Source organism: Eumetopias jubatus, unplaced genomic scaffold, assembly GCF_037043125.1.
Source record: "Eumetopias jubatus isolate StellerSeaLion01/CBP00866 unplaced genomic scaffold, mEumJub1_p1.0 scaffold_5, whole genome shotgun sequence".
Classification (NCBI taxonomy): domain Eukaryota; kingdom Metazoa; phylum Chordata; class Mammalia; order Carnivora; family Otariidae; genus Eumetopias; species Eumetopias jubatus.
This window is the reverse complement of record NW_028274811.1, coordinates 17,267,469-17,289,648: the sequence shown is the minus strand read 5'-3', so window position 1 is coordinate 17,289,648 and position 22,180 is coordinate 17,267,469. Positions and strand designations below refer to the sequence as shown.

The following is a 22,180-nucleotide window of genomic DNA, read 5'->3' as shown; positions in this document are numbered from 1 at the left end:
TGAAAAAGAGACAGGTTTATTCATCCCTTCAATGTTAGATGGCTTTGTTCTCTGTAAAATTTCACTTTTGGTTATTAAAATACTCACTGTAGGAAACAAATTTGTAACCCATTTCTCATATTACCTACACACAGAAAAACAAAATATGATATCCCGGGGTTTAGTTGCTGAGGGCGCTTCCCATAAAAGCGAGTGAGTATGCATTGGGAAATTTGTCTGGTTAACTCCTTATGGATAAACGTTAGTCACAAGCATCCCTCCCCGCCCCCCCTCCCCGACTCTCGCCCCCAGCACCCTCCCCACCTCCCGACTTCCCGCCTCTCCAGGGCTGGTGACCTAATAGCATTTTTCTTCATGCATATTTTGGCGTCGCCCCATGGCCTGGCTGCCTTCGCCTGTCTGAGTCTTTTGAAATTCCTGCATGTTCGCCCCAGATTAAGCCGAGTGTGTCTCAGGATGTGTGTTCCGTTTTGTTCTTTCCCCTTAACGCTCCCTGTGCAACGTGTCTGGGGGGAGGAGGACAGGGAGGGAGGGGCAGAGGCGAGGAGCTGTCCGCCTTGCACGTTTCCAATCGCATTACGTGAACAAATAGCGGAGGGGCTGCCGGGCCAGAACTGCTTGTGTAACTTTGCAAACGTGCCAGAAAGTTTAAAATCTCTCCTCCTTCCTTCACTCCAGACGCTGCCCGCTCGCCGGGGCCGCCGCGCCGCTCCCCGTCGCCTTCCAGAAGGACTGGGAAAGAGGAGACAGGCGGGTGCCACGTCCCAGCAGCCGCCTCTACTGGACAAGGGTCTGCAGCCCACCCTTGGCACTGCTTGTAGTGACTGAGTTACCCGCGCTCCGCCCGCCTCCCTTGTTGAAGATTTCTCCCTCCTTCACGTGATTTGGGCCCCGTTTTTCTTTTCTCCGACCTACGTCCTCCCGGAGTGGGGACAATCAGGCAAAGGGAGCGATGCGCTTCGCCTGGACCGCGCTCCTGCTCGGGCCCCTGCAGCTCTGCGCGCTCTTGCGCTGCGCCCCGCCGGCCGCCGGCCAGCAGCAGCCCCCTCGCCAGCAGCCGCCGGCTCCGGCCGCCTGGCGCCAGAGGATCCAATGGGAGAACAACGGGCAGGTGTTCAGCCTGCTGAGCCTGGGCTCGCAGTACCAGCCGCAGCGCCGACGGGACCCGGGCACCACCGCCCCGGGCGCTGCCAACGCCGCAGCCCCGCAGCCGCGCACGCCGATCCTGCTGCTCCGCAACCGCACGGCGGCAGCACGCGAGCGCACTGCAGGCACGTCGGGGGTCGCCGGCCGACCCAGACCCGCCGCCCGCCATTGGTTCCAAGCTGGCTACTCCTCGTCCGGAGCCCGCGACGCTGGGGATTCCCGCGACGGCAACCGGACAACGTCCGGGGAGCGCCCGGCGCTCAGTAACCTGCAGCCGCCCAGCCGCGTAGACGGCATGGTGGGCGACGACCCGTACAACCCCTACAAGTACTCCGACGACAACCCCTATTACAACTACTACGACACGTACGAAAGGCCCCGGCCTGGGAGCAGGTACCGGCCCGGATACGGCACCGGCTATTTCCAGTACGGTAAGCACCCCCCAAATCGCAGGAAGCAGCCGCGCACCCCTTCCCCAATGCTGTGGCTCCCCAACGTGGCTGCCTGGGCGCGGCAGGCCTTAGTCCCGCTGATCCGATTCCCTCCCCCTGCGCCTGCAGAGGCAGCCCTGGAATCCGGTGCAAACCGCGCGCCTGGCCCCTCCTGCTTTCTTTCCACTTTGCTTTGCAGCCCTGGGCGTCCCCCGTTCTCCTGCTACCCGCAGCCCGGTTGGGTGAAGGGTGAAGAGTAAGGGACACGGAGGGACCCGGAGCTGGAGTAGGGGCCACTGGGTTGTCTCACAGCTACCTCCCCCCATCGCCTCCTGACGTTTAGGTCTCCCGGACCTGGTGCCAGACCCGTACTACATCCAGGCGTCCACGTACGTGCAAAAGATGTCCATGTACAACCTGAGATGCGCTGCAGAGGAAAACTGCTTGGCCAGGTACTGGCTGGGATCTCCGCGGCCTGGCTGCCCCATCTCGCTTCAGGCGCTGCCCTTGTGCCTGGTCTGACCGCTCTCGGTCCATGCAGACAAGAGTTGGGAAATGGGGCAAGAACTACGAAGTGGAATGTGGTCTCCTGGGCATGCGGACCTGGATGGAGAGTTAACATTTTGAAGATTTCTGTGGGTTCTGTCTTTCAAACTGTGACACAAATCAGGGAGCTGGGGGCAAATCCTTATCCTGGAGAGTTGGGATCTCACATTCTTTTTCCAAGATCCTCAAACTTTGGAGCCAATGGTTTCCCATAACTTTCTATTAAAGAACTGTACGATAACGTGGAAAAAATATTGTAATGGAAGAGCTGGTCAGTGACCCCTTAAAAAAAAAGAGGGCTAACTTGCCAGTGGGGCACCCCTCATCAGCAAAGTTTAGGTTTTCATCTTTTGTTTGAGGCCACAATTTAACTTAGTTGTTTTGGTATTACTTCAGCCAGAATAAGAGCATGAGCAAGAGCTTTGTTTTTGAATCAGTCCTAAAATAAAATCATAGCAGTTTGGGGAATGGAATTCTCTGACTTTGCTTCTGGGAAACCAGCAGAGGGAGCAAAAGATGTTCTGATAGGTCTCATAAAAATTTTTCAAGTGGAAAGTGAAAATACTCAACAGTATGTGAATATATATATTTACACAAAATATACTAGAAGGGACAGAGTGATATTTATCTGTTCAGTTGTATATTTCTCTCTCTTTGACCCTTTAGAACTGTCAGGCTAAAGGAAGAGAAGAAAGCCGAACTTACCATTTTCATTTTTGAGTCTTGCATCACTCACTCCATTGCACTCCCTAGGATATTATTACAGTCATGCCATTGTTTTCAAGATAGTGAAGTTACAAATTATTTATCTAATCTGGGTGTATGCTTCTAGAATTATTTCCCCACTTTACATCTTAGGAAAGTGTTTAAGAAGAAACCTATTGATGAATTCAAAGTTCTTAATAAGTACATAGGATTTTTTTTTTTATTTGGGATACTTTCTACTCATTCACGTGGTTAAACAAGAACTGATTATAAATACAGAATTTACTTATCACATGTACATTTGTAGTGCTAATTTTATTATCCCTTTTCACATTTTACTGCAGATTTCCATAGTTGTCATTTATTCACTTATTCCACAAATATTCACTGAACTCTGGCCACTTGCCAGGCACTGTTCTAGGACCTGGAGATTCAGCAATAAACAAAATAAGGAAAATGCCTCTTGCAACTGATAGTCTAGTTGGAGGTGGGAGGTAGTTGCCATTATAAAATGGAAAAGGTTTTGCTTGGAATTTGTCTTCAGTTAATATCCTGTGAAAGTAATGTTTTCGTTTTCAAAATCACAGCACAGCATACAGAGCAGATGTCAGAGATTATGATCACAGGGTGCTGCTAAGATTCCCCCAAAGAGTGAAAAACCAAGGGACATCAGATTTCTTACCAAGCCGACCGAGATATTCCTGGGAATGGCACAGTTGTCACCAGTAAGTGGATGGGCCTCCTGGGTACTTCCAAGTTGCGTCTTCCTTTTTCAGGTAGCTCTTGATGTGCATATGCAAAGTCTTATTTCTAGAAATTTCTCTGTGTAATGTGACATCATCAAGGGAGTCTTCCTTTAAGAAAATACATCAACTACCAGATCCTGTTTTCAAAATGGAAACTCTAAGTCCACTTCATTAAAATTGCTGATAGGTTACAGCAATTGGCTTCACTAGAATTTTATTCCAATATACTACAGGTAAGATTTCTAAAAGAAGCTTGTTATAGCCGAAATCATCTACAGTTAGTTAGTATTTTTTTTAAGATTTTATTTACTTATTTGAGAGAGAGAGAGAGGGAGATTGAGAGAACCAGTGGGAGGTGGGGCAGAGGGAGAAGCAGATTCCCTGCTGAGCAGGGAGTCTGATTCGGGGCTCCATCCCAGGACCCTGGGATCATGACCTGAGCCAAAGGCAGACGCTTAACTGACTGAGCCACCCCAGGCGCCCTAGTTAGCATTTAATAAAAACTACAAGTTGTTGTCAGAAGGATTCATACACCAACCTCAAAGAAAGATAGAGATGATATACTCCATGAGCTGAGAAGGACCTACCTCTCTATCTTTTAAAACGCCTGTGTTAAACCCAGGGTAATTGTCTGTTCTGTCCTAAATTTAAAGATCTCTATATAAGGTGATTCTATAATTTGCCTTGGTAACTTGCCCGGGAATCCCGATAATGCCAGGAAATCCTGACGGATGCCCTGAAACCTCCTGCAATTTGAGCGATTTTTTCTTGTTCTTTCCTTATGTGAGAAGATACATGGCTCAGCACCTTCTCTTTAATGAAATGAGAAAAGCAGATGTGAACACCTAATTTTCTGATAAAATAGAATTGTTTTATTTCTAAATAAAAGTTCATACTAGTTAAATAATAATGATGGGGGAAACATACCAGTACTTCTTGTTTGCATTTTAGTAATGGTTTTACATTTTTTTAAAATCTCACAGAAACCTCCCAAGAGTCATGTGCTCTTCTTTTATTTGGAATGAAACATCAGTACCGGCAGCCAAAAGAAACAGACTAGAGAGCATATGGCAGGTTTTACTTAAACACAGATCATTTAGTGTCTATTTCTATTTAATATTCAAAGATAAAACAGGGTGGAATAGAAAAACAAAACACTCAAAAGAAGTCCTTTCTTCCTAGAAGCAAGGTTAAAGGCTTACAATTCTGATAGATGGCTCTTCCTGGGGAAAAAAAAAAAAAGCTAGCATGAATCTAGCTTTAAGAAGATAAACTGGATCTCGATTATAATGTGAAAACAAGTGTGGGAGGCAGTGGGGAAGTCATCTAAAGTCCTCATGCCTTTCTCCGTATGTTACTGATCTCTGTCTCTGTGTTTTGTGGGACATCAGACATTACCACAGCATGGATGAATTCAGCCACTATGACCTACTTGATGCTGGGACCCAGAGGAGAGTGGCTGAAGGCCACAAAGCGAGTTTCTGTCTTGAGGACACATCCTGTGACTATGGCTACCACAGGCGATTTGCATGTACTGCGCATACACAGGTGGGTTGACCCCCTGACCTCAGGAACCCGCAGGCTTGAGAGAGAAAACAATGTGGTCTTCTCTTTTTCTTTCCTCCTGCCAGTCTTTTTTATATAAACTGTTTGATTTAGGGGGTCATCTAGTCAAGATGGAAAATAATTGGGGAAAGGAAGCTGGTCACTTGATTCAAATTATTATAATTAATGTATTTATTTTTAGAGAGGGAGAGAAGGGGGGGGCAGAAGGAGACGGAGAGAGAGAATCTCAAGCAGCCTCCATGCCCAGAGTGGAGCCCCGACATGGGGCTTGATCTCACAACCCTGAGATCATGACCTGAGCTGAAATCAAGAGTTGGACACTTAAGTGACTGAGCCACCCAGGATCCCAGATTCAAATTATTTTTAAAGCATTTCATCATCATAGAAGGTGAATGTGCATAGTCGCTATGTTCCACACTGAAAAGCAGTGGTTTAGTCCCTGAACAAATCTGACTGGTTTCCCGTATCTGCACTCATTCTGTACTCTTCAACTGGCTTGGTAAATAATGGTGAAGACACTTCCGTGTTCTCACCTTAAAACCATTCCTCCCTCCACCTCTTAAGCTAGAGAGAGAATGGTGATTGGGGTTAGAAAAGACAGAACCTAAGTTTCTTAAAAAGCACTTTAAAACCGGTCTCTTTCAAGCATGCAAATGGGAGCAGAAGGACACAATTTCTTTCTCCACGCATATGTAGTTAAACCTACAGTATAATTGATGTCAGATGTCCTTTGGATGGATTTTTAAAAATAGTGCTGACCTAAGCAGTGTGTATGTCTTATAATGGGAAAATGTGTGTCAGTTAAAAGCCATGCCAGTATTTCCACAAAACACCCTCATTTGTAAGAGGACGTTGTAATTTTAGTGCAGCCGAAATCCTGGCAAGGAGCAGTGAACGTACATAACGCAGGGTACGAAAGGATCAGCAGCTAGCATCTTGGGGAGCAAATCCCGGGCTGTGGCGAGAAGCTTTTTAGTGACCTAAACGTTACCGCTGTTTCTTTCTCTGAACTTAAAACATCAGAGCAATGGGAGGAAGAAGAGGTTCAATTCCACATGCTCTGGGGGCAGCACTCACCCTTTAACTAAAAGTTGATGCAACCTACCCACACATTACACATATGTGGGCAGAGGGATTCCCTTTTCGCTCAGCGATCTCCACAGTGGCTGCCCGCCTATGCAGAGGCCCTGGCGTTTGTTCTTTCCATTTAGAAAAAGAGGCACTCTGGACAGCTCTCTATTGAAATATTTGAATTTAGGTCTCTAGGTATTTATAGCGCTTCTAGTTTTCCAGTTCCTTGGGGTGACCCCACTTCATTTTCTATGGTAGCTTTCTTATTAATCATCTTCCGTTTATGTCCTATTTAAACCACTGTTCACCAGGTCTTGCATTGCAAGTGATTGACGTATTTGTGTTTTTCACTAGACTGGTGTTTCTTGAACATGGACTTCACTTAAAGGGGAAAAACAACTCTCACAAAACCCCAATGCTGACTTAGAATAGTTGTATTACAATGTTGTTTGAATGTATCCAGATATAAAAGTAGATATCACTTCCTTATATCTATCCTTCCATATAACTCTTAAGTTCTTAGATGACACATTTACATTTTCAACATACATGAAACTAGAAACAGTTACATTAACCTCATTAATCTAATGTAACCACTGCTTCTCTTTTGCTAAAACCAAACAGCTAATTTAGACAGCATTAGTTAAGACTCTATGTTTCTTTTTATTTTTTTTTAAGATTTTATTTATTTGAGATAGAGAGAGAGAGAGCATGAGTGGGGGGTGGGGAGAGGGAGAAGCAGGTTCCCCACTGAGCAGGGAGCCTGATGCAGGGCTCGATACCAGGACCCTGAAATCATGACCTGAGCCAAAGGCAGACGCTTAACCGGCTGATCCACCCAGGCGTCCCAAGGCTCTCTACATTTCATCTGTTTTTAAAGTTTGGTTTTGAATACAGGACATGCCTTATTTTTCAATAGCCTTAAAAATTCCCATTCTTTGTGTGCTAGTTCAAATAATCAAAGTTAAAACTTAAATCCTGCTAGCAGGAGTACCAATTTCAGCACTCCTTAAAGCTCTTTTGCTCCCTTGAAGGTAAGATCAGCATTGTGGCATTGTTTAAACAGTCTTAAATCCATAGCTCATCCAATGAATGGAGGTGTTACAAAGCCATGGGAGGTGGTGGGACTTGGTGTTAGGAGCAGTGGCAACAACTACAATAGCTAACGCTTACTGAGTATCTAGTATGTGCCAGAATCAGAATTAATGTGCTGGGCCCAGAAACTGAGAAATCTTCATATGGTTCTCCCTGCTGCGGCACAGGTACTTTTGAGTTTGGCCTCTCTGTACTATTGTGTGCTGAATAAGAGCACAGTGCTGTGCCCTTCTTCCCCAATCCAGCAAGAGCCACACCAGCATTACTAGAATATGTTTAGAGGATCTTGCCATCTCTTTGGTGACCAAAGTGATCTTTTAAAGATTTTTATTTTATTTATTTATTTATTTATTTATTTATTTATTTATTGAGAGAGAGAGAATGGTAGAGAGAGAGCATGAGAGGGAGGAAGGTCAGAGGGAGAAGCTGACTCCCCGCTGAGCAGGGAGCCCGATGGGGGACTCGATCCCGGGACTCCAGGATCATGACCTGAGCCGAAGGCAGTCGCTTAACCAACTGAGCCACCCAGGCACCCCGTGACCAAAGTGATCTTAAGCACTGAAGAAATTTGGGGGGCTGAAATGAAATAGAAGTAATGAGTTAAAATGATTCTAGCATACGCTTTTAAATGTACTTGAGATTAGTATTAGAATGAAAATACAGTTCAAACTTCTCAAGAAGAACTAATGGAATGAAGAATATACCTACGGACTCCAATTTGAGCAAATTTCCCCAGACGGTAACTTTCTGGAGAGCAAGGACCCTATCTTACTGGAATTTTTCTCCTCCCTGCCTGTAGAAGGCACTCGTTTCCTTATTGAAGTGAGTATCTTAGCAAGTGGAGTGATGTGGTGGTGTTGATTTACTGAGGCATACATTCGTCCCTTTAATTCAATGACATATTTCAGTGGTAATGTGAGAGAGAGAATAGTGTGGTGGGGACCCAGGGACCCTCGGCCCTCAACATCTAAACTGAAAGCCAGCTCAGCCACTTACTATCTATATATCAAGTGACGTGATTGACCTTAAAATGACTCATTTTCCTCACCTGCAAAATGGGGATAAGAATAGCACCTATCTCATGTACTTGTGAAAATTGAATTTATAGATGTAACATGTTTAAAACTGTTCCTGGCACATACTACATACTTTATAAATGTTATCTACTCAAAAATGCAATAAAGACTCCACCTTCAGAGAGTTTATAATCTCTAGTTGGATATATTCTTATACGGTACCATTATAATACAGAGCATTTGAGGACAAACACTATAAAATCGGGGCATTCAGAGTAAAGGAAGGTAATTTCCGAGAGAAAGTGGGAAGGGTTGTACTGAGGACATGTGAGTTAGGTGGATTATTACATGGCCTTTGTTCCCGAACTGGTGATGTTCTAGAATTTTGATGGAGGCCTATTCTGTCACTTAAGATTGTATTTATCACTGGTGATTGATGACACTTTTAAGAAGCTAGATGTACTACTACTTATATTAGTCCTGTATTTTTTTTAGCTGGAGGTGCTATAAGGCTGAGTAATATATACTTCTCAAAGGAGATGCAATATAAGTATAGTTTTATGTCAAACTCTTGTAAGTACTAACTTAAAATTTAATTTGCAAATAATAAGCACATTCTTTAGCATACTCTAACCATATACCATCTTTTTACATTTTTAAATTTTATTTGTTTTAGGGGTTGAGTCCTGGCTGTTATGATACCTATAATGCAGACATAGACTGCCAATGGATTGATATTACGGATGTAAAACCTGGAAACTACATTCTAAAGGTAGAGGCCTTTGAAAATAGAAACTTTAATCTATTTCGACTGCAACTCAGTGGGCTTCCCCTTCTGAATTCATTGTGAGATAACCACAATCCTGCAAGCAATTCAGTATCTCCTAGAAATATTTCTAAACCAACCTATATGAAAAAAAATATTTTAAGGAACTTCAGGGGAAAATATAGAGCCTCCTTCTATAACTTCTCCAGAATTTCACCACTTGCTTTACTTTTTAAATCCCCTCCCTGCTTGATTTAGTTGAAGCATTTCCTTGTTCTAGCCCTGTGAAAATAGGAAGAAATTAACCAGCAAACACTGCTGATGAAATCTGAAACATGGATGATGTTTACGTTGCCTAGGTCAGTGTGAACCCCAGCTACCTGGTGCCTGAATCGGACTATTCCAACAACGTTGTGCGCTGTGAAATCCGCTACACGGGACACCATGCCTATGCCTCGGGCTGCACAATTTCACCGTGAGTCCTCTTTGCCTAGCTTAGTAATTCTCCTCTCGAAGTGTTTTAGTTCACTGACAGGCATTATACATGTGTCTGTTTCTTTTCTTTTCTAAGATTTTTATTTGTTTGAGAGAGAGAGAGAGAGACAGAGAGGGAGAGAGCACGAGTGGGGGAAGGGGCAGAGGGAGAGGGAGAAGCAGACTCCCATCTGAGCAGGGAATCTGACTCCCCTCTGAGCGGGGAATCTGAGTCAGGGAATCTGATTCGATCCCAGGACTCTTGAGTTCATGACCTGATGTGGCAGATGCTTAACTGACTGAGCCACCCAGGCACCCCTACCTGTGTCTGTTTCTACTACTACTACAGCTTCCTTGAAAAATGGTCTGTCCATGCTATCACATATTTAGAACCGATCTTTCTTTGATGATGCTAGAGAAGGGGGTGGGGAGATGTATGCCAGTTTTTATCATCCTAAAGCTTACCTTCTGAGACAAGACATGCACACAGAACAAACTGTTTACTCCGAATAGCCCGTGTGGTGGCTGAGTATGTAAAACATGCCATATGCTGTGTGGGTGACCTTTGGGATCCCCAACAGTTGGATTTCCTGTCTCTTTGCCAGCATCCATGAAGCAGCTCTGAAGAAATTCCAAGAGTTCTTTAAAGTGCATTTTTAAAATCACTGCCTTAAAGCACTCCACTGAAGAGCTCAGACCCACTGTTCTGTAGAAACCAAGATTTTACAAATTTGAGTTCTAAAACCACAAGTACTAGAAAAATACCCTACAAAAAGGAGTGCTGTGTGGAGGTTCCTCCATCATTTGCCTAGCCCCTAAACCCTTCTTTGAATGAAATCTCAGAGGGGATCCCAGCACATGAATATTAATAGGGGTGACGCTGTGATGAAAGTAACGGGAGCAGAGTCAGGTAGTGTGATTGGCTTGTCTCTGTTCTCCTCATCCTGTAAGGATGCTCTAGTGTTGCTGGGTTAGCAAGCCTAACCACCTGTGCCACCTGTGACTGATCCCGACCATAACAACACCATTACAATGATGCTGAACATGCAGCAACATGGGAGAGGCACCAGTGCCTCAGGGGTCACATGGAGACTTTTCACTAGAGCTTACACTAGCGATTTACACTTAATACACATTTCTCCCGGATTCACAAACCAGGGCAGTGGCTGGCCACACGTAAATCTGAAGTTTGTGGGATTTCCCAAACTCACCTCAGCCTGGTTGTGCAGGTTCTTCTCCACCCCTGGGCTCCTGGCCAGGGGAAGTGTGAGGCTTCTATAGAGCAGTTCATTTTCCATGGACAGGGCCAGGCACTGTGGCTTGGGCTGCGTTCCCCTTGGAGGGAGCCTTTTCCTTCTTCCATAAAGGAGCTGAGCCTGTGCTTGACAAGTGTCATCACAGCTCTAGGGATAGATGCAGCCTATGACAGCAAAGGGACAGCACTGGAAAAAGAAAATCCAATATATTCTCCTGAACGTGCCCACCAGGCAGAAAACTGGGCTGGGTTTATGGCCCCTATTGTGTGGAGCTGGTCAAAGTATAAATGAAAATCCTCAGCACGTCAGTGTAATTGAAGCTAAAATAAACTAAAATGATGTAAAATACATGGATTAATTAATTTCTCTTTTTAGGATTCCTTATTCACTCATTCTCTGTTTATTCATTGGCATTCTCACTTTTGCACTTTGTCTTTACTGAGGCCCTACACTAGGTATCAGAGAGTAAGGCAAAGATTAAGTATGATTTCTGACGCTTTATACTCTTCCCTTGTAGTTGTGTTACAACAATTCTCAATTAATTACTTGTGAATCTCCTATCCACTCTGACATGGCTGGGACCTAGACTCCTGCCCACCCATTTCCCAGGTACAGGCCTGCCACCGTGTAGACTCTCATTCAACACTTGCACAGTACAGAAATGACCCTCTCTTTCAGGGAATTTAGGATGTGGAATTGAGAGGCCGAGAGTAATACACATATAACTGTAGTAGAGAGGCACTATAAAACTCTATGAGGGGTAAGATAAAATGCAGGGGAAACAGAAAGACCTCTGCTATCGGCTAGGTGACCCCAGGTACAATGGCTGACCTTGCACTAAGAACAGATCTGGAGATGTGACTCCTGTGGCATAGCATGTTCATGAGTAGAATCTACTGAATTGGATACTGCCAAGTATTTAGTACAAATAAAAATCATTATATTGCTCCAGCACAGAGTTGTTCTTTCTTTTTCGTAAACCAGTTGTCACTGACTGTAACTAAATTGCAAGAGTGGTTGAGGTAAAATTTTAATAAGCAATATGGATCAGATGGAAATATGGGAAGGTGAAAGGACCCATGGTGATTTGTAATCAAATAACAAGATCCACTCTATGAGTGGAAATGAATGAGAGATGTGCAGAGACCTTGAGAGAGGAACCCTCACCTTCAGGAGAATGATGCCTGCCTCCTTTATTCTGACTTTCGCTTCTAGTCTCCCTTGCTAGGAATCGGCGTTCAGAGCAAGGAGAGATTTCCTCTGGCTGAGAGTCAGGAGTGGCTTTAGGACAGCATGTGAACTGGGCCTTGAAGGCTGAGGAGGACTGGACTGGGGGGCAGTTAAGGAAGGGCATGCCAGGAGGAGTCAGCATCACTGACCACCCACAGCAGGGAGAAACTGCAGGGCATATTTGGAAAGCCAAGTCTTCTAGTGTGGCTAAGGAGTTAAGATTTGGGTGAAAAGGGTGGAAGAGTAAGTTGGGACCAGATCAAAGGGAGCATTGAAGAGCAAGCTAGGAAGTTTGAACTTCATTCTGAAGGCCATGGGGAGTCTTTGAAGTTCCTTGAGCAAGGAGTGTAACTTGCCTAAAGCTGCGTGGTCGGTCTGGTAGGTCTGAGAGCAGCGCGGCATGTGATTCCCTTGGTGATGTTATTGTACCTTTTCAACTCTTCAAGACGTATCATCCCTCAGTTCGCTCAATGTTTTCATGCTCATCACATACTGGAGAACATTCCACTGGTGTGTAAAAACTACCCAGGAGAACAGGGTGTGCCTTTGACATACCCACTCTCCTTTTTTTTTTTTAAGATTTATTTAATTTTTAGAGACAGAGAGAGAGTGAGAGCGAGCACATGAGCACATGGTGCACACGCATGTACGCTGGGGCAGTAGCAGAGGGATTGAGAGAATGTCAAGCAGACTCCACACTAAGCACGGAGCCCAATGCAGGGCTCGATCTCAGGATCCTGAGATCATGACCTGAGCTGAAACCAAGAGCTGGACGCTTAACCACCCAGGAGTACCACCTCTCTCTTTTTCCTCACTGTCAACAAAACAAATGGACTGAGGGACTGTGGCCCAGTTCAGTTTTATGATACTACGATTAATTTCTCCTCTCACAAAACTTAGTATTTGGAAATCACTGGTTTATGATTTGGACTGCTTAGTTTCTTTACATGGGGATCTATGATCACAGTATAAATGACATATTGGATTGGTTGGCTTTGACTCAGTCTCTGCCTTTGAAGGCATCCATTTACATCCAAAACCACGCTGGGAAAGGAGTAACCTGAGATGGTGCAGTGGCCACGAACCTGCTTCTAGATGGACACGCCCCACTCCATGGAGGGAACTCATCTGGACAGGGCGGCTGGTTCTCTAAGTCCTGCTTTACTCTTGATTAATTCAAAGGCTGTTTCTTTTAACTCTGAACATTAAGTCTGTAGGTATCAAGCATACACTTTCGGCAGCTAACATAGTCACTTCCTTCAAACATTATTAAAATAATGTATTAGTGGGTAATTTCACGAGGTGACTACTGCATAGGTGGAGGGAAATTGCTACAAATGTTTTTTAAAGGGTCAATGTTAAACTTGTCTACTGTACTCACTCATTATATTATCAAGTTAATGATTTGTCTTATTTTGTTTTCTTAATCTAGGTATTAGAAAGCAAGCCAGAACTCCTAATGGATAAATCAGTGCCTGGTGTTCTGAAGTGGGAAAAAATAGATTAACTTCAGTAGGATTTATAGATTTTGAAAGAGAGAACAGAAAGCAACAAAGGAATTTTTGTTTGGACTGTTTTATAACAAAGCACATAACTGGATTTTGAACATTTAAATTGGCATTACTTGGGAAATTTTTAATATTATTCATATTACGTTGTGAATGAACACAGTGTTTCCATTCTGTAGAGGTACACTTTGGCTCTTTGAAGGAAATCCAAATTTGTTATGCTCCTTTGGAAATTATAGTGTAAAAGGGAAAATAACATTTTAGTGAATGAACCAAAAATTACTATTAACTGAGAATTTTCTTGATTTCAGTGAACCATAACAATAACTGGCTTGTATTTGTCTTAGCATAGATTAATTTAGAAAGGAGGCTCCTACTGTTCAAATAGATACAGACACATTTGGTGCTGACGAAGGAACAAACATACCATTGGTGTCAAGAAATATTACTATATAGCAGAGAAATGGCAATATATGTACTCAGATAGTTACATCCCTATATAAAATTTTATGTTTACATTTTAAAATTAGTAAACTCCTGTCTTTCTCTTCAGTGTACAATTTCATTCTGACTTAAGTCAGCTTTTGTTTCGGAACAAATTAAGTAACTGAGCTGCCTAACTCCTGTCTGACATTCGTTGATGCTGCCTCAATTCTTTAATTTTCTTACGGGCAGAGACCTTTTGAGTGGCATTCTTAAAATCACCAATCTGGGGACTGGTGTATGGAGGACAGCTTTGTCTATGGGAAGTCATTCTGATGATAGATGTGATACATTCAGAGAAACTATGTATGTGTTTAAGTATGTACAACAGTTAACTGAAAAATTTTCCTGGTTGACATAAAAATCATACAAACAAGTCCCCAAAACCACAACTGTCTCTCAAATATTTTAAAACATTAATGAAAAACATCTTAGGATTTTCAGCTTTTCTACATTTTTTTTAATGTTCAGCTTTAAAATGAAGAATGCTAAAAAAAAAATTTAAATTATCCAGAGTACATAACATAATATCTAGATATAGGAACATTATCAGGTCATCCAGGACTCAGTAATACATGTTTTTTTTTTCTTTTTTCTTTCTGTGTGTCTGAAGTATAAACCAAATTAGCAAAGCACATAACATTACATAGTTGAGGGGCTGGTGAATAAGGGGAAAAAATAACTTTCTGTAAAACAAACGACTGTGTTGCATAATGAGACAGCTGTGATTTTATTTTAAAACTGTGAAACATGTGCCACAACAAAATTTGGAAGATTGCTTTGTTTCCTAGTTCCAAAAGGTACAGAGAGAAATCAAATGACACTTTTAAGTTAGCAGTGCTTAGGCAGAAGTCTTCCTACATTAGCCAGTATTAAAATCTCCAGCGAGGGATTTCTAGTTTGGTGGAATTTAAAAGTGAGTTGGCATCCCTGTATCATATGTCATAGAGTTGTGAAGTCAACACCAACTACTAAGAGTCATCCCGCACTCACTAGTACCCAGCGCAGCAAGAGGGGCTAGAGATGGACTGTCATCCAGGGGTGGATGCCATCCTCATCTACCAGGGCACAAACTTACCAACAGAGAATGCAGCTTGAGAAAGCCCAGAACTTTCATTGAGCTAGTATCTGAGCTATGGAGTAGCTTCTTTGATGTACCTCTTTGCCTTAAGTTGCTTTTTTAGTTTTAAGACTGTAGGATCATCCTTTCAAGTCATAGTCTTTTCTAATAGAGGTATTTTAATATACTTGCTTTTATAAAAAACAAAACAAAACAAAACAAAACTACTGTCAGTATTAATACTGAGCCAGACTGGCATCTACACATTAAGGCCCATCGTTTCATTGAGATTCTTACCCCTGTAAAAACTATATTACGGTCTTTGGACACATATGAGAAGACATTTACTATCATTCACTGAGCCTTCCATCTGTCTGTCCACCCGTCATCATTTGAGGGCCTAATACATGTCAGGCACTTACATGCTAGGCCTTGGGATATATATAAAAAAAAAAAACCTGTCCCCTAACCTCAATAAGTATTAAAAATATCATTATTACCCTTTAGGTTCACCTTGTTTCATTTTTAACAACTATAAGTACATGTCTAAAATTTTCTATTTTTAGCACTATTGTTTTTCATGACCATATTTTATTTTAAAAAATAAGTTAAAATAAATAGTTATATGCATGTATGTGTTACTAATAATTAAAACTATGTTTTCAATCCTTGAAATGTCTGCCTCTTAAATATAACACCTACTATTTGGTTGATTTTGAAAAAAAAAAGTTTCAATTAGGAAGCTAAAGATTCTTGCTTATCCCTTATGTAAATATTCTTTCCTCCTACGCCTAAACACTCCCAAAGAACTCCCAAGTATTGATTTAACACTCAGTATTTTTGAACCTCAAGGAATCTCTCCTCTGAATAACCACAAAAACTCACATATAATGATTAGCTGGTAAAAGTCATCCATTAATAAAATTTAAATAAAAAACCTAATCCAGTCTTACCAAATTCCACATAAAATATTTTTACAAATAGGAAGTAGAAGTAAACCTAAGAGTGTTGAGTACTGAAAAGGGACTGGCTTTTAGACTAATAAAGACTCTGAAAAAAAAGGGCTAAATAGGAAAATAATTTATTGACTCCTTCCATATGCCATATTAGTGGCTTCAAAATTATTCAGACCATAGTCTAGATTAAAGATGTCTTGACTTTTGAGGCTAAGTTTCAGTCTCCCAACAGTACTACAACATGCAAATCCACACGTATCCACAAGAATCCATTGCCTATTTCCAGGAAATCTATATTTTTTTACATAGTAATTTTATTCACAATCTCTATCATCTAATTATTCACTAGGTATTATTCATAATAATGAACAATTTTTTCTCTCTCTGACATCTCATAGGATAATCACACTTACGAACATCCCCAATATTCAGATTCTGGAGGAAATTCAGTGCACTAAAATGATTGTGGCACTGAGAATTCATCTTCAGCAAACTTTCTGAAAATACAGACAATATTTTGTTTTAAACATAACTTGTTTTGATATTAACCATATAATCACTGATAAGTAAAAATTACGCTTTTTCTCTACTTTTTATGTCTAGAATTCATATTCACCATCAACATACTCAATCAACAGCTCGATTTCATTCCCAATTACCAAAAGTCCTGGGCCACTTTTGAACACTTAAAGCATTTCATTTATCCTTCAAACCAAAATGGTGCTGAAATATTTCAACTTGAATGTAAAATGTATTAAGTTTTAGCTCACAGGATATAAACTTTTAATTAATATATAACTGCTTGCTATGAACTAAGTGACATGTGATCTGGTATAGTAATGTTTTTAATGAAGTTTTAATTTCTTCCAAATTTTTCAGGTAACCTATGTGTAAAACATTTGTAACTTTTTTGAAGAGCTCTTATTTTAAATGCCCAGACACTGGCTTTATATTCTTCTTTACACTCTCACATTTTTATTATATGCTTATATTATGGATTGCAAGATTATGTAAAAATGCCTTGAATAAATGATTTCAAGTGTCTGTAGTGGTCATTTGTTGTTAAGTATAAATAAATGAGAGGACTTTCATTTTAGGTTAAAATCTTAAAACCATGTCTATGGTTGGTTGTTTTGCTTAACTGCCTTTTGTATCAACAAATTGTTTGACGAGCTCACATGACATGGAACTTGTTTTTGATGGATAAGAATCTAGCTGATTTTTTTTTTTTTCAAGAGAGGGAGCGGGGAGGTGAAGAGGGAGAGAGAACCTTAAGCATGGGTGTGGAGCCCGATGTGGGGCTCAAACTCACAACCCTGAAACCACAGGCCGAAATCAGGAGTTGGATGCATAACTGACTGAGCCACCCAGATGCCCCTCTAGCTGATGTTTTAACAAGAAACTCATACATGAATGGATCCTAACCTCTGTCACCATTACCAACAACTTCTAAGGATGCAGAGCAGGCATTATGAGAAGAACTGCACTCTGATTAGAATTTATAAGAAATATACCTGAACCTAAATACTCAGGGGACTTATCAATTCAAGCTACCAATCATTTATAAAAAGAGAACCATTGCTATCACAGTAATCCTTACTGAAATGTGTACCAGATTAGCCTGGAAGCTGGTAACCTAGAAGGGCAAACAGGCCCCAAAGTGTGGGCAAGTGCTTTGGGGGGACAATTTGCCAAATTACCTCACAAAAACAATTCACCTTCAATGAGTTCTTGCAGGTAAAATGGATGTAGGCTTGTGGCTGGCAGTTTACCGATCTGGGTTGTATGGTAGCATCGATTTCGTGCTTCCCTCGTCTGCTCAAGGCCAAGTGCCTGAACATATTTTCATTATTAATGAAAAGATGATTTCTTTTGTCTGATCAGTGGTGTTTCAAGCACTGTTCATTCAACCAAAAGCTCATGAACCAAAGACAGGGGAGGGAGGATCTTTCCTTCTGTTAGAAAATTTGACTGCCTGGGCGCCTGGGTGGCTCAGATGGTTAAGCGTCTGCCTTCGGCTCAGGTCATATTCCCAGGGTCGTGGGATCGAGTCCTGCATCGGGCTCCCTGCTCCTTGGGAGCCTGCTTCTCCCTCTGCTTCTCTCTCTCTCTCAACCTCTGTCTCTCATGAGTGGATAAATAAAATCTTTAAAAATAAATAAATAAATAAACTTGTATCCTTCCTTAAAAAAAAAAAGAAAATTTGACTGCCTTATCTTATTTATTTAAAGATTTTATTTATTTATTTGACACAGAGAGAGAGAGAGAGAGATAGCAAGAGAGAGAGCACAAGCAGGGAGAGAAGCAGGCTCCCCGCTGAAGAAGGACCCCGATGCGGGGCTCGATTCCAGGACCCTGAGATCATGACCTGAACCAAAGGCAGACAACTTAACTGACTGAGCCACCCAGGGGCCCCCATCATTTATTAATATTTCTAATCCTTGCCAATGATATTAGTAAAGGATTAACATATGTGTAGAGGAATTCCAGTTTCACAAGATATGCTACCCAGAAAGAATTCCATAGAAAAATAGGTATGAGAGACGTTATCTCTATGGTGGAGATTCCCAATACATATTACCATGTTAAAGAATCTCAGAGCCCCTGCAGTAAAGAAACCACTTAGTGGTTTTCAAACTTGTTTTGCCACAAAAACCTTTTTTTTTTTTTTTTAAATGACACTCGTTATTCTGTTAAACCATTTATCTTGGAAGACTTTGGGATATGACATACTAAGTAATTATCAGTTCATAAAAATGAGATAATCTATAAATTAATTAAAGCAAATATATGATAGTGGTAGTATTTGGGCTGTGGGACACAGAAACACCTAAAACCCATTAACTTACTGCTTGCCTTGCATTCTAAAAACCTAATGGTTAAATAGGATCCTTTCAGTGAAAACAATCATTTTAGTCTCTAAACCATGCTCTAGTTTAGAAGGAAATCTAGACTTTCCTATTTGTCAGATAACTTGAGTGCTTTATGTACTCCTTATTAAAATCTCTCCTCTCCCAGATATTAGTTGTTTATAACATTCAGGGTGAACCAATCATTTTCTTCATGGTTCATTCATCTTGTATAACTGAAATAATTTTGTTATATGTAATAGCATAATTTAAGTAAATTTCAAGCAAATCCTAATACTTCTCACAGCAGGCAGGGAAAAACAAGATTGGAAATGAATGACTTGGAAAGACATATGCATATATTTATAATTTGCTGCCTAACTAAGGGTAATAGGCACCAAATCTGGAGGGAGAGAAAAAATAAAGCCACAAACCAAAAGGTGAACCATCAATACAAGGACCAAGGATGTGCCTATGCCACTGTTAGAAAGAGAATGTTGCTAGTTCCCAATTTCTTAAATACCAAATCAAACCAGAGTTTATGACAACTGTATATAACAAGGACTGAGGACTAATGTAATGATAGAGACTGATAAGAAACAACTCCTTTTTGCAGATGATTCAAGTAATATTGACTCTTCATTTCACTTATCTTTATTGAACTGACACAGAAATTTGGAGCCTGACAAATGTGGAGCCGGTATTACCAATACTGCAACCAGTCATTTGCAAACAGGCAAATTATACTACTGTTAGACAGCAAACATCAGAGTCAACTATTTTCAGTTACTACAATGACATTACTTTTTTTTTTTTTAGAGGGATGGTATTAGGAAAAAAATCTTTTATAGCAATCTATAGTTGGATTACTGCTGGAGCTAACATTCCTGGATATATCAACAACCTGGTAGTTGTGGTCACTTCATTTTTGTTTTAGGGCTCTTTGGTTTCTGGCAACAGAAATATATCTTAAAATTGCTTAGTCTAAAAAAGAATTCATAGGCTCATGTAACCAAAAAATGGAAAGGCAAAGTTAGGGTTTGCTAAGGAGGAGGCAGATGTCATCAGGAAATCAAACACCATCAAGGCCAAGTTCTTACTGCCTTTACTCTGGTTATTTGTGTGTCAGTTTCCTTCTCTTGGTTTAGCTTCTCCATGAGGATGGAAACTGTGTTGCCTACAGGTAACACATCTGGGTGTACTGGGTGCACTTCTATCTGGCTTATTGATCGGAAAGAAAACAACATTAATCCACAGCTCAAGTTTGAAAATCCAGGGGATGGTATTTCGTAGGCTCAGATTCAGTTATGTGCCAAACCTAGACCCAGTTAATGTGGATATTATGATCGGTCTAGATTGAGTCAAGTGCTCTTTCTTGTTCAATCACCAAAGTCAAGGATACATGGTCAAATAAGAGAATGGCAGCTCCCACCCAAACACATGACTGCATTTTGGCTTTATGTGTGGGTGTGAAAGGAAAGTGAGGGAAAAGAAAATGGTCACTCCAGAGGAAGGGGGTGAATTATTATGGGTATTGTCGATGAGAAGATTACGGGGAGCCAGCAAGCCACCCTATTTATGTCTAACAAAAAGATTAACAAAATCAACATCTATATAGTCCAACTCATGACCTTTCCTTCCAGCTACTCATTCAACTGATTTCTGTGACAAAAAAACCCATATTATCAGCATCTAAGGGTTGATTTTTCCTCCAGAAGGAAGTTAACGCCATCCTGCTCTCCCTTTCAACGCCATCCACTTTCCCTACTGGCAGGTCTAAATAGCCTGCTCACTCACCCCACCTTCTGTGTGTCATGAAGTCTTAGGGTATTTCAGAAGGGAAGCTCATCCTTACCAGTGAGCCTTCAGTTCTTTCTTATCCAAACACTCACACCAGAGTTGCAAAAAGGAGGGTCAACCCAGAGAAAAAAAGGGAAAAGAACAAGAGGAAAAGCCATTGTTTTAAGGTTTTGCTCCTCCAGTTGCTACCCATTCCCACTGACCCCTCCCCCATCCTTCTATCTGTTCTTAATTGTTGAGCATCAGTGAGAAGTTCTCTCTGGCAGGCGTACCTTGGGGAAGGGGCATTGCACTCTTTATTTCTATGAGTTATGTTGTGCTTTTAACACAGTTACAGTCCCTGTAGCATGGGTACAGTTCAATGGTAGAAAAAATACAGAGGGAAAACTCAGAGAAAAGCACGACAAAATTCCAGGAACAGCAGTGGTAATGAGAAGCTTGGGTGACAGGAACTAGCGGTCAGCTATGCTCATCCCTCTCTCAATATTCTAGTGTTCACACCGTTCTTTTAAATCCAGGGTATAGAAAAACTGACATGTGGTTGATGCTGGGGTGAGGTGAGGGTGGTGCACAGGTAGGACAACTCATCCCAGAGGTGTCTGAGACTGAGTCCAAGAGCGTCGGTGATTGGGCTTAATGTGCTTTGCAGATAGAGATCTAAGGAGATGAGGTCAGAGAGATGGGAATAAAAACATACACGTGGTGCGGCTTCTTCCCTGTAGGGCACCCTGATTAACCTACCTTAGGTTAATTTAGGCAACCTACTCTCTGGAAAATGCCCTACCAAGCCAAGATTGTGTCCAAGGTCCAGGCTGACCAGGGATGCTTTTTAGTCTCCAGGGAATTGTCCTGTTATTGTTTCAGAGTTTGAGAAGTTTCATCAGGAGCAAGGTACACATAGCTTTATTCCCAGCCCCCACATCCCCAGTTTTCTCAGGAGAATACTCTGAGTATTAGCATTGTGGAAAAAAAAAAATGACATATTCTCCTTTTCTCTCTCCTCATGCATAGGATTTCACAATTTAGCTACAGAGGGCCCTCGGGGATTCTTTCTCAGTGATCAACAAGAGGCCAGCATGAATGCTTTAACCTCAGACACTGGTCTCATTTGAATCTACTAGGAAAAAAAAATCCAAGAATCCAAGACTTGGACTTCACCCTATCAGAATATTTTAGGTCTTTACTCAAAATCAGTATTTCCATCCTGTTTCCACTTAAATTATTTAAGTAGGTAGTCATCAATCAATAATACCCACTGAGGTAACCACTAAGGTAATAGTTTTTTTATATCAGCAAAAATCTAGTTAGTATCCAAACGTCAGAAACTGTCTCATAACTTTGTTTTTAGTTGGTTCGTTTAAATCAGGATCAAACGACGACGACACATTGAATTTGGTTATTATATGTTTTCAGTCTCTCTAGAATATATATATTTCCCTTTCATCATTTTTCCTTTTTTTGCTATTAATGTGTATG

General features: G+C 41.5%; 1 protein-coding gene across 1 annotated transcript; it reads left to right on the top strand.

Annotated features, from left to right (window-relative positions):
• Positions 1-952: 952 nt before the first annotated feature.
• LOX (lysyl oxidase) lies at positions 953-9,567 on the top strand. Its single transcript, XM_028103725.1, has 6 exons — positions 953-1,577; positions 1,921-2,029; positions 3,416-3,553; positions 4,966-5,122; positions 8,999-9,094; positions 9,448-9,567. The coding sequence occupies exons 1-6, from the start codon at positions 953-955 to the stop codon at positions 9,565-9,567; spliced, it is 1,245 nt and encodes a 414-aa protein (XP_027959526.1).
• Positions 9,568-22,180: the final 12,613 nt, after the last annotated feature.

Bases quoted from the DNA above. Each gene is read 5' to 3' on its own strand.
- LOX (XM_028103725.1), top strand. From the start codon at position 953: ATGCGCTTCGCCTGGACCGCGCTCCTGCTCGGGCCCCTGCAGCTCTGC. The intron at 5,123-8,998 runs GTGGGTTGACCC...TATTTGTTTTAG, and splicing joins CATGTACTGCGCATACACAG to GGGTTGAGTCCTGGCTGTTA. The intron at 9,095-9,447 runs GTAGAGGCCTTT...TACGTTGCCTAG, and splicing joins CTGGAAACTACATTCTAAAG to GTCAGTGTGAACCCCAGCTA.